Source organism: Aquarana catesbeiana, linkage group LG02 (assembly GCF_042186555.1).
Source record: "Aquarana catesbeiana isolate 2022-GZ linkage group LG02, ASM4218655v1, whole genome shotgun sequence".
NCBI lineage: Eukaryota > Metazoa > Chordata > Amphibia > Anura > Ranidae > Aquarana > Aquarana catesbeiana.
Window position 1 is genome coordinate 181681618 of NC_133325.1, and position 13032 is coordinate 181694649.

At 41.5% G+C, this 13032-nt stretch overlaps 1 protein-coding gene across 1 annotated transcript in view; it reads left to right on the top strand.

The window, feature by feature from the left end:
* Positions 1–13032, top strand: part of ERBB3 (erb-b2 receptor tyrosine kinase 3) — a 138593-nt gene that overhangs the window by 106431 nt on the left and 19130 nt on the right. Inside the window, exons 17-21 of the mRNA XM_073613974.1 lie at positions 4220–4361; positions 6794–6913; positions 7018–7116; positions 9841–10032; positions 12302–12457. Coding sequence (XP_073470075.1) covers positions 4220–4361; positions 6794–6913; positions 7018–7116; positions 9841–10032; positions 12302–12457 — 709 coding nt within the window. The remainder of the gene's footprint in view (positions 1–4219; positions 4362–6793; positions 6914–7017; positions 7117–9840; positions 10033–12301; positions 12458–13032) is intronic.

Here is a 13032-nt window from a genome sequence, read left to right on the forward strand (position 1 = left end):
ACTGATCTGTGTGACGTCAGCAGAGAGCAAAATTCAGACCTCTCTCTGCTGAAAACGGGTCACAGGAGTGTAGAAGCTTTGCTGACTTCTATCATCCAATTATGTTAAAGCAAAAATACGGTACTTTTTTTCCCAATGTACGCGATTGGGTATAATTAATTTATACTATGTTCACTAAGCTAAGAGGAAATTATCTTGCAAAGTGAACAGCCTATTTGCCTTAATATATTCATAGCAATATTTTAATGGAAAATGTTAAGACAATGTAACACGTTATAACTTGCAACTCTAAGGAATTTAATGTAAAATACATTTACTACTTTACTGCTAGATATGATCATTTCCACTGCCACAGTGGAAGTACAAAGAATGGGTATAGTGGACATATTGTTGAACTTGTCCTGGAATTTCCCTACACTATCCAGCAGGAAGAATAGAAGTTACAATCCTTGGCTCTATTCCTTTTCTCAATAATAACTGCTATTACACTGAGAGAGGAACTGTCCAGACAATCAGCTTGTGTTCCCCCCACACTCAGCTTATGATGTCAGCCATGCTGCTTGTGAATTAACAGAATTAAAAGAAGTATGGTTTGCCGAAGATTCAAATTAAAAGGCAATTGAGTCAATACAAATGGCGGGACAATAATTGCAGGGCTTGGTTATGTTGTCAATAGATAACGCCCTTCCTGTCAAGATCATTTATGCGCTGGGAAGGAGGACAGACTACTTCAATCATCAGCACTCTGAAATGACTTGTTCATGATAGCACTGCAATTATCCCAGCTTTTTGCTCCTTTTACACATACAATATGACGATCTATAAACATTGTTTGTAGTAAACAAGCACTTGCTGTTTTGACGCTACACTTTTTCACCGAGACACCTTTCTTGAATGTTGCTGCCTTAGGCCAAAGTATCCTTGGTATGTCCCTAAACCTTCCCCAACCTGTTTGTTTTCTACAGTGTGCTGAGTGTAGAGATGTCAATCTAAAAGGTCTTCTTCAAAGCACTATGCACTCTGTGGCTAAATGTTTGTGGAAACCTGACCATTAAATCTGTATGACCTTGTTGGACATCCCATTTCAAAACCATGCACATTAGTATGGAGTTGGCCTCCTATGGCATCCTCTCTTCTGATAAAGCTTTTCACAAGGTTTGGTGTGTGCAGTGGGAGTCTGTGACCATTCAGCCAACAGAGCATTTGTGTGGTCTTGTACCAATGTTGGATGAGAAGACCTGGCACACAGTTGGTGTTCCAGTTCAAACTAAAAGTGTTTAGCTGGATTGAAGTCTATGCTGGCCATGTGGGTTCCTCCATTTCAAACTAATCACGCTATGTTTTTGTGGCCCTATCGTCGTGCACAGGGGCACGGTGATGCTAGAACAGAAAAGAACCTTCCCAAACTGTTACCATAAAGTTGGAAGCACACAATACTTTAAAATAGCTTTGTATACTGAAGCATTAACAGTAGCTCTCACTGGAAACACCTGAGCTCAATCATTTGGAGCGATGTCCACATAATTTTGGCCATGTGTACATATTTTCTGTAGGTTGCTACACAAGGAAGAGAGAAGTCCATAAAATATTACATTGTCTGGATCCAAGGTGAATTTCTTACAAATAAGTGCAAGCAATATTCAACCTGTTGTCGACAGGGTCAGATTTTCCATAAGCAAAGGCGTGCGCACAGGGTGTGCCTGGTGTGTCTGGGCACACCCTAAACATCCTGTGTGGTGCTGATTCCCCCTGCTTTCTTTTGCCCCTCTGCAGTGCTGCTTTCCTCTCTGGAGCGGGGAAGGGGCTGGTAAATATTTATTTAACCGGTCCCTTCCTTGTCTGAATGAACACAGTGAGTGTTCTGTACCAATCATTCCTGTCTTCATTCTTAACTGAAGCATAGTAAACTATGTTTACTGCAGGCTGCAGAGAAAGGGACTGGGGAATCTCTGTCCTCAGTTTCTTTCTCTGTCTCAAAAGTGAGACATCAGGGGTCTGTTTAGACCCTTGATATTTCACCAAAGCCTCATAACAGGGCTCCTAAAAAAAATGTAAACAAATAATATTGCAAAACATAATTTTAAAAAATAACATTGTAAAAATAATAAAAATAAAAAACTACTGACCTATGTCCACTGCCCTACTGACACCAATCTTTGCTCTACTGACACTGTCCTCTGCTCTGCTGATATACATGCATGTGGGTTTGTGCTCTGGGGTGCACACCCTAATACATTAGGCTCCTCATGCCAATGGCCATAAGGCACAGTAGGCATGTGCTTTTAGGTGGCACAGGCAAAAAATTAAGTTTTTCCCTCCATAATTATTGACCACACATTTTTTTTTCCCTATCATCAGTATGAATTTGTATCTTATATAAGGTTGTTTACATGCTATTGCAATAATTGAATTCAGGTTAAGACTAAGGACGAGCCAGAAAGACCTTGGGATGAACCTATGTAAAAAAAAAACAAAGAAAATTCCCGGCTCAACTTACCGACCAGCCTGCAACCAACCGAATTATCCTGTCTAACAGTATGCGTTAAAAACAGGGGTTTCTTTTGCACATGTTTACAAATACATGCTTAAGCTGCAGAGGCACTTCACGGCACCCCAGTATTATCTGCAGTCCTAACTCTGTTTAAGAGCCTCCACAGTGGAAGAACATGCATTATAATGGATAGGCAGAGGGCAGGTGAGCCTGGAGGCAGCCCACCTCTCTTTAAAAGAGAAGTATGGGGATTTTTCCCATAATCACACTCAGCTAGGTGGATGCAGCATCGGTCCAATGCTGCATCTGTCCCCCCGCCGCCTCTGCACTGAGAACTGGGCCATCGAACATAGCCGATGGCTTGGCTCTCTCAGCTCCCCGAGCAGAGAGCTGCTGCCTATCAGTCAGCAGCTCTCCTGCTCTGCTCCTCCATGCTCACTGGAGCGCTGAGCTTTGGAGGGGCGGGGAGTGGCCGTTTCAGCCTCTCAGTGGCTCAGCGGACTGACCAGGCACCTGGTGGATCCAGAGTCGGGATGACGCAGTGTCTGGACTGATCTGTGTGACGTCAGCAGAGAGCGGACTTCAGACCACTCTGCTGAAAACAGGTCACAGGAGTGCAAAACTAATTGCATTCCTGTGACCCTTAGGAAAAGCTCAGCCAAACAAGCTTAGGATCGACTTCTCCTTTAAAGGCACAGGGGTGCACTAGACACCCAGCACGTAGCACAATGGCAGCAAAGGTGTCCAGTGCTTCCCCTCACCAGCATTCCAACAGTACAAACAAAGGGCAACTGCCCCAACCTATAACTGGCCTTTGCAGCAAGGAGCACATGGAAGGGTGACGCATGTCAAACAAATCCAAATAAAATTCCCAGCTCAACTTACCAACCAGCCTGCAACCAATCAAATTATCCTGTCTAACAGTATGTGTTAAAAACAAGGATTTAGTTCGCACACATTTGCTAATACGTGCGTAAGCTGCAGAGCCACCCAGTGGGATGTGCCCAGTTAGGCTTAAACCCACAGAAAACTGTGCCCATGATAGCAGACAACAACCTAACCGTCTGCAGCCATGAAATTCCTGCTATGTAGCCACACAAAACAAAGTGGTAGGGATGCTGGTGACATCATTTACCACATTTGGCCCAAACCTTTGTTCATCCTTAATTAGAACCACAAAAACAAGAACAGTTTCTGCAAATAGGAAGTGACCTTCGCAGAGGGGTGTTAGTGGCTGCAGTAATGAAAATCTGGCCCTGATTCTAAAGAAACAATATGAGAAACATACATATGTTACCATTGTTGTCATGCTAGTTGGGTGACTGTTACGTAGACCCATTGGCTTTGGTGATTTCTGAGTTACTGACACAGAACAAGTATAAGGACTAGGAAATCTGACTTCACTTGTTGATACTTGATCTGGGTTTGTGACTCTGTAAGTATTAAAGCCAGAGAACTAATGTTATTGAAGGAGCTCAGCTATGGCAATCCGCATAATTCATAACATGACAGGTTTTGTTTAAATATTGCACCTGTTTGGGGAATAAAGAAAGCCAGTGCTGCACTGCCCTCTGGTGAAACAATGTGGCAATGCAGCCAAAGTAAGTAACTATGATATGAATCATGACATAGGGGAAACTAGGAAAACACCATCACGATTAAACTGACTAAGCAGTGTTTGTAATTAGGGACTAAGATTTTCTAACAGAATTCTTTATTGGTCTACAGTAAAACTCAGGCAATTGTGGCAATATCAATTGTAGCGTCCATCTTTGTTCTGTGTTGTTGCCTCCTACTGGCACTTCTGTACTGGAGAGGGCTGAAAATCCGCAAGAAGCGAGCTATGAGGCGCTACTTGGAGAGGGAAGAGGTAAGTCACATTCAGCATCTCTCTCTTGTCTAATGTACTTTGTAAATATATGTTTTAAAATTTACAGCTGCCATCCAGTTCCAAAAATTTACAGTCAGGGTCAAGGTAAAAAAAAACCTGACCTCCAGGAAATGAATGCATTAAACGCAACTAACATAAGGATCTAAATTTGTCTTGATATCATTAATGGCATCCCAGTCTTAGTCCGTAGGGTTCAATATTGAGTTGGCCCACCCACTGCAGCTACAACAGCTTCAACTCTTCTGGGAAGGCTGTCCACAAGGTTTAGGAGTGTCTATGGGAATGTTTGACCATTCTTCCAGAAGAGCATTTGTGTGGTCAGGCACTGATGTGAAAGAGAAGGCCTGGCTTACAGTCTCCGCTCTAATTTATCCCAAAAGTGTTCTATCAGGTTGAGGTCAGGACCCTGTGCAGGCCAGTCAAGTTCCTCCACCCCAAACTCGTTCATCTATGTCTTTTTGGACCTTGCTTTGTGCATTGATACGCAGTCATGTTGGACCAGGAAGGGACATCCCAAACTGTTCCCACAAAGTTGGGAGCATAAAATTGTCCAAAATGTCTTGGTATGCTGACACCTTAAAAGTTCCCTTCACTGGGACTAAAGGGCCAAGCTAAACACCTGAAGAACAACCCCCAAACCATAATTCCCCCACCACCAAATCATTTGGACCAGTGCACAAATCAAGGTTCATAAAGACACGGATGAGCGAGTTTGAGGTGAAGGAACTTGACTGGCCTGCATAGAGTCCTGACCTCAACCCGATAGAACACCTTTGGCATGAATTAGAGCTGAGACTGAGAGCCGGCCTTCTCATCCACATCAGCAGGGCCGCCATCAGGGGGGTATGGCAATACTGTTGTAAGGGGCCTGAGCGTCCCAAGGGGCCCGGTTGGCCAGGCCCGCTCCCCGCCTCCCCCCAGCAGCACATGAAATTAAACTGTCATCTGCAGGCAGCCGCTGGCTCACATGGTGCCCGCAATAGAGAAGGAGAAAGAAGCATACAAGCCTGAGCCTCTGCCGTCTTTCACTAGCACCCCCCGGCAGGTGATCGAGGCCAGCACTCGCTCCGCTTCCTTCCCTGCTGAGACGGAACATGCTGGCTGCTGATAGGTTAGTTTTCAATCTGATTGGCAGGGACTTGGGCAGGGAGTATGGTCAGTTCATTAGCAGTGAAAGTGGACCCAGCCCTCTCAGGTGCATGCAGATACGAGAGAACAGCATGGAGGGCAAGTCACAGAGAGTTAGCGTGTGCTGCTTCATGTTCCACCCATGCTGTAGATTTCTACTCACTCAATTATTCCTTGGATGGGGCACGGTCACCTGAGGCTGACAAGCTGGCATGATGGAGTTGCATGGATGAGGATGGAGTTGCATTGTGAAAATGGATGAGGATGATGATTCTGGGTGGGGATGAGAGTTACATTGTGGAGAGCCTCTTTACAATGTAACTCTCTTCCCCACCCAGAATCATCATCCTCGTCCATTTTCACAATGCAACCCCATCCTCATCCCCACCCAGCATCATCCATCCCTCTAGTATGCCCATTCAGCCCAGCATCATCCATCCCTCTAGTATCCAAATCCACGCCCAGCATCATCCATCCCTCTAGTTTGCCCATCCAAACCCAGCATCATCCATCCCTCTAGTATGCCCATCCACGCTCAGCATCATCCATACCTCTCCACAATGTATGCCCATCCACACCCAGCATCATCAATCCCTCTCCATAATGTATCCCCACCCACGCCCAGCATCATCCATCCCTCTCCATATTGTATCCCCACCCACACCCAGAATCCTGGAGAGGGATGGATGATGCTGAGCGTGGGTGGGTATACATTATGGAGAGGGAATGATGATGCTGGGCGTGAATGGGGATACATTATGGAGAGGGGTGGATGATGCTGGGCGTGGGTGGGCATACATTGCGGAGAGGGATGGAGGAGGCTGGGTGTGGATGGACATACATTAAGTTGTAAGAGTGTTAAAATAAAAGTGGGTGCACCGAAGGACTCAGTCTGATGGCCAGTGGGTGGATTTGGTGGGGTGGCCAGTGGGCGGGCCCTAGGAATGTTGGTGGTCAGGCCCCAGGGGGCCCAGGCCTAAAGCTGTATAAGGGGCCCCAAAATTTCTGATGGCTGCCCTGCACATCAGTGCCTGACCTCACAAATGGAAGAATGGTCAAACATTCCCATAGACACAATCCTAAACCTTGTGGACAGCCTTCCCAGAAGAGTTGGAGCTGTTATAGCTGCAAAGGGTGGGCCAACTCAATATGAACCCTATGGACTAAGACTGGGATGCCATTAAAGTTCATGTGTGTTTAAAGGCAGGTGTCTCAATACTCTTGGTAGTATAGTATATATATATATATATAATAAATTAATTATAACCTAACATTATCGACAGTGTCCTGAAATGATGGACCCCTCAGAGAAGTCCAATACAGTCCAAGCTCGTATATTCAAAAGCACTGAGCTGAAGAAACTGAAGATCTTGGGTGCTGGAGTGTTTGGCACCATACACAAGGTATGATATTTTATTTCATACACATCTGTGGGTGTATGTTGCTTTAATTTCATTCTCTTGCCCTCTTCTTTTCCTTTTCATCATTCACACTTTATTCCCTGTAGGGTGTTTGGACTCCAGAAGGAGACTCTGTTAAGATTCCAGTAAGCATCAAAGTTATACAAGACCGGAATGGCTCCCAGACATTCCATGCTGTTACAGATGTAAGTCCATGTAGATTTTATTTCAGCAAATATATTGATTTGAAAACATTATTACAATTGTTACAGCATATTGTGAACTAGAATAGAAAACTGCATTACATGTTATTTTTTAATTTATATAATTGTTAAAGGATTAACCCAACAACAAATAATTTATTACAGCTTACCAGTCCTTAGATAAGGTGGCTGCATTAGTTTTCTTTTTTTCAGGCTAAGAATATTTTTAGCAAGTACAGGAAATGCCTATTGAGCTTGCCAAAAAAGCAAAAGCATTTTATCTGTAAACTACTAATCTCCCCACTCACCATATAATGGAAATAAAAAAAAGACAGACATGTTTGAAGTTCAGCCTGTGTGACAACCATGGCCTCCTCCATAAAGAAAGTGGAGAAGTTAGCATAGTTACTTAAGGAGATGTAAGGTGTTATTTGCATTTCACAATGTGAAAATAAAGTGAAAAAGCCTGAAAAAAGAAAATTCATGCAGTCACCTCATCAAAGGACTGGTAAGCTTCAATATATTCAGTTTTTGTTTTTGGGTTAGATACACTTTAACAAAGCAGAGAAATAGCTACAAAAAATACAGGTGTTGCTCAAGCAAACATTGAGATATCCTTATCCTTTTAAACCTCAACAAATGAACAGGCTTTAATTACATTTACCGTTTTAGCATAAAAAATATATATGTTCTTGTCATAATATAAATTAGAAATTAATTTATTGAAAGAGACACAAAAAGCTCAAATATGTCTGAAATTTCAGTTTAAGACCATACTGTATGTACCTATCCTCCTTGTTAACTTTAAAAGTGAATTCTAGGCATGTAAAAAAAGTTTAATCAGATGAACAGTATATTAAAAAAAAAAAAAATTGTCTTTATGTTGGTTCTGTAACCCTCTGCACAGTAGAACCCTCTGTTTTATGTGTTTTATGTTGGTTCTGTAACCCTCTGCACAGTAGACTGTGTAGAGGACTAAAGCTAGTCCAATATAGTGAAGATACTGACAAGAGGGGAGAACAGAATGTTCCTTTAATGTCAGCTCATCAGGTGGGGTGATGGGGGTCCTGGACCTAGCAGTAGCACTTACCTGCAGCGGACTTCCATTATATATATATATATATATATATATATATATATATATATATATATATATATATATATATATATGTATGTAAAATATGTAAAGCGTTGCGTAAATTGGCAGCACTATATAAGTGCCTGTAATAATGATATTTATTATTTTCATCATTTATTTCTAAATGTATGATAGATTTACTTTCATGTGATTAATTGGACCCAAAAATAAAATCCTGATAAACATTAAAGTTCAGTTATTTAGAAAAGCCTAATAATTAATTGTAAGTTCTATTCTCACTTTTTAAAAATTCTTGGTGTATGACTAATATGTAACACTAACGAGTCACATGACACCGGGGAGGGAAAAATGGCTAATTGGGCTCAACTTGGACTTTTCCACTTGGGGGTGTACTCACGTTTGTTGCCAGCGGTTTAGACATTAATGGCTGTGTGTTGGGTTATTTTGAGGGGACAGCAAATTTACACTGTTATACAAGCTGTACACTCACTACTTTACATTGTAGCAAAGTGTCATTTCTTCAGTGTTGTCACATGAAAAGATATAATAAAATATTTACAAAAATGTGAGGGGTGTACTCACTTTTGTGAGATACTGTACTTGTCAAAATTAGGTTACTTGATGTGAACACATAGAATGTGGCTATAAAAGTATTTAACCAGGGTGTCAGAAACCATGAAATCAGACAGAGACAGAAGTACAGTTAAATCACACTTGTTTAATAATAAAAGTAAATAGAACAAACGTAGTCAAAACATAGCCAAAGTTCAGGAACCAGAATGGATAGTCAGACAAGCCAAACATCAGGGAGCCGGAGATGAGAGTAGTCAAACAGCAAGCAGGAACTGGAGCCAGAAGGGATGTCAGCCAAGCAAGTTTTTTAACAGGAATGCAGGAGAGTGTCTCTGTGATGTTGACTAAGGCGAAGGCAGAGCTCCTCTGGACTGGACAGCTTAAGTAGGCAGGACAGACAAGCAGGATATCATCAACAGGTGAGTACCTGTGGAGAGAAATGGGAGCTGGCAATTAGCCGACAGTTGAGCGGCCAGCTCAGAGAAGGAAGGGCTGAGCCCAGCCCTGATACAGGGACACCTTAAGCTGCAGGACATTATCAGCAAAATCTTAACAATAGGAGCCCCTCAATAATGTCATACAAAAATCGTTGGCAGGCAAGTTCAACTGTTTAATTTAATGGGTATAGTTTGTTCTTTTACTGTAAACCTAAAAACCTTAATATAGGTTCTAACATCAGGTAACAGAATTAAAAAGGGTTGTGAAGAGATATCCCAGTTTATTCTGTAAAAGCACAATTTGTGCATAACAAGAATGAGTAGTCTTAGTTGATCCCATTAACTTATGGCCAAGTAGAAGCTGCACCTACTGAATTTCTTAGACTTAGCCTAAAATCTAAATTTAATTGAATCAAAGTTATTTAAAATTAAATATGATTAAAAATGTACTTTCATTTGAAAATAGTTTTTTTTTTAAGTATTTCATTGTATAGTTATTTAAAGTGTAGATGAAAGGTTTCAATGATTGTCATTGTGCCAATGAAGAATATGTCAAAAGGTCATCAGTCTTTGTGTACATTTCAGATCATGATCCTGATTTCAAATTTTTCCCTACAGCATATGTTGGCGATGGGAAGCCTTGATCATCCCTGTATTGTGCGGTTATTGGGCATCTGTCCAGGGACACAGCTGCAACTGGTTACTCAGCTCCTTCCAATGGGTTCATTACTGCAGTACGTTCGCCAGAATAAGAACACCAGTGCTGTTGGTCCTCAAATGCTGCTTAACTGGTGTGTGCAGATTGCTAAGGTGAGATCTACTAACTGTGTGGAAACAACAGCATGCTTTCTAAGAAAAAATGAATGTACGAGGAACACTTCCGGAGAGCCTAGCAGTGAGTGTCAGTGCAAAGATGCATAAAGTATGCATCAGATGTGTGAAGAGTTTGCATTGACCACCTAGTTGCTCATCAAAATAATCCAAGCATGATAGAAATATCACAAATTCTTCATTATTGGGATCAGTGCTTCTTTGCATAACTACATCTAAACATAAAGAAAATCAAATCTAATCCTGCTCTAACACAAATGATGACGCTTGCTAAAAAAAATATACATTGTTGAACGCCAGGTATTAGGCAAAATGAAGGCTTGCAGTCCCCCGTCCCCCCTGTAGTATAAACAAATGGCAATCCCCCAACCTTTAACTGGCCTGTACAGCAGGGAGCACAGAAATTCCCAGCTCACTTACCAGCCAGCCTACAACAAACTGAATTGACCCTGTCTTACAGTTCATGTTAAAAACCAATGGTTTAGTTTGCACACACTTGCAAATATATGCGTAAGCTGCAAGCTGCAACGGCCATGTCATGGCACCCCAGTGTACTTTAGTCCTAACTTTATAATTTGGGAGTCTCCTGAGTTGGAGCAAATATATAATAATGGATAGATTAAGAGCAGGTATGCCTGGAAGGAGCCCACCCCTCCTTAAAGCTATAGGGACACACTGGACACCTAGCAACAGCACGAAGGACACGCTGCAGCTTACGCATATATTTGCAAGTGTGTGCAAATTAAACCCCTTTCTAATGTGAACTGTTAGACAGGGTCAATTCAGTTTGTTGTAGGCTGGCTGGTAATTGAGCTTGGAGTTTTTGTTTGTTGTTTTTTGACACCCACCCCCATGCATTACATGAACTCTTTTTTTATATATTTTACACAAAAAACATGTACTTTGTAGGTTTGTCACTATGGCTCCTCTACAGGACAGCAGGCCCTGTGCATCCCCTATGTATGGAGCTACCAGGGCTTTTTTTCTCAAACAATAGGTGCTGGAACTTAACCACGGCCCCCCAAAACCCCTCCCCCTACACACACCCTCCAAATCACATCAAATAGTGGGTGTGTTCAGTCAAATTTCACGAAAACAGTAGGAGGGTCTTAAAGGGGCATTAAATACCAGGATTGCATTAAATACAGAGTGCAGAGCTGTCACTTGTAAACACAGAAATCAGACTTCTGTGTTTACAAGTGATTGTGGTGAACAGGCACCAAAGGGTCTGAGCCAGAGGTGGTGGAGCTGAGTTCCACCAAGTTCCCCCTGAAAAAAAAGCCCTGGGAGATACTCCCTCAAAGGGTCACTGCACATTTAAAGTATATAAGTCAAAACTTGTTTCCATCGTAGATAGAATAGGGGAGTGTTCAAACGGTGTCAGTTTTTGTAATCTGTCTCTCGTTAAGGAAATTTTCCCTTTATGTCCTGTAGACTCAACAGGAAAAAAGATGCTATCCAGCGTGGGCAATACTCTATCTTAGACAGTTGTCACAGGAACAAGGGTTAGCATTTGACGATTTCCCATTTATTCCTCTTCTGGTGGGAACTCATATTTTGGATTTATCCTAACTTATATTCCCAGGTGACATTTGTGGTTAGGACAAACAGGATGAATCTCCCTCAAGGGGAACACAGACAGCAACAAACACCTGGCAGTTGTACTAAACCCTCATCACTCTATCCAAATCTAAAAAAAAAAAGTTCTGCCTTTAGTTATGTTTTAATGCAAACACGGAACTAGTACAATGACTTGTCATATGATGAGGTTATTTTCATCAAGCTGATTACTCTCACTTGTATATCAAGCTAAAACGTTAAATATTTTATAGCTACCTTTTGTGAAAGAACGGATGGATGTAGAAATTAAAACATAATTAATACTTGATTACCATAACATTTATTCTCTTTTAACTATGAGTTGTCAAAAGTAGTATCTGAAAATATGATTATTCATTTTAATAAAAGATCTAGGGAGCAGTCATATAAACAGACCCAAGTAATTACAAAGAAAATCTTTATTCATCCACCCCTCCAGTCAAAGTAAATTTGTACTGCGGAACATGTTTGATCAACATTTAAATATATTTCAAAAGCTTCTTCTAATTGTTATACCAGACTGGCCCTAAAAGCAAAGTGTTCTTGTAATTCATATGTTATTCTTGGGGAAAAAAAATTAAGGTAACCGATAATTGCCCTAGCCTTTTTTTTTTGTCTTCTGTATTTATGTGTCTCTCTTTTTGTACAGGGAATGTATTACTTGGAGGAACATCGCATGGTTCACAGGAACCTGTCAGCTCGTAACATCCTCATGAAAACAGTCAATCACGTTCAAGTGTCAGATTTTGGTGTGGCAGATCTGTTGTATCCAGATGACAAGAAATTTTGCTACAATGAAATCAAGGTGAATTTATTAAACATTGATTTCAATGTTCTTTATTATCGTCCTCTTAATGTACTAGGAGCTAAACACGGATCCTATGTGCATGTCTGCAGCAAGAGATATTCTGAAACCTAAATTTATTGTTTCACACCTTGTCCGTTTTGCCAACCTACCAGATTGAAATTTACTGACACGACACCCAAAATTTACTGGCAAAGCCAAGTTTTTACTTACATTTGCAAAAGTTACAAAATGGCAGTAGTAAGGGCAAATTTTAGTATTTAGGCTACAAATAAGTACAATATGCAATTAGCAATGTGATTTAAGGTAGATATTAAGGCAAAAAGAATATTTCTTATTTTATTCTCAATATAGTAAGTAAGTGGCTCAGGAACAGGACTCAGGGGCAGGAAATTAGAATAGGCGAGACACGCCCATGAAATGGACTCTCACAGTGTCACTCACAGCAGTGGGCAGCAGCACAGATCACTGACACGTCCCATCCTGAGTCATAGTGACACTCTCTCTCCATGCCAGGTGGTCCTTTCAGTCACCTCCAGTCCAAACAGCACTGACAGTCCCGCTCCTGGCTTGCC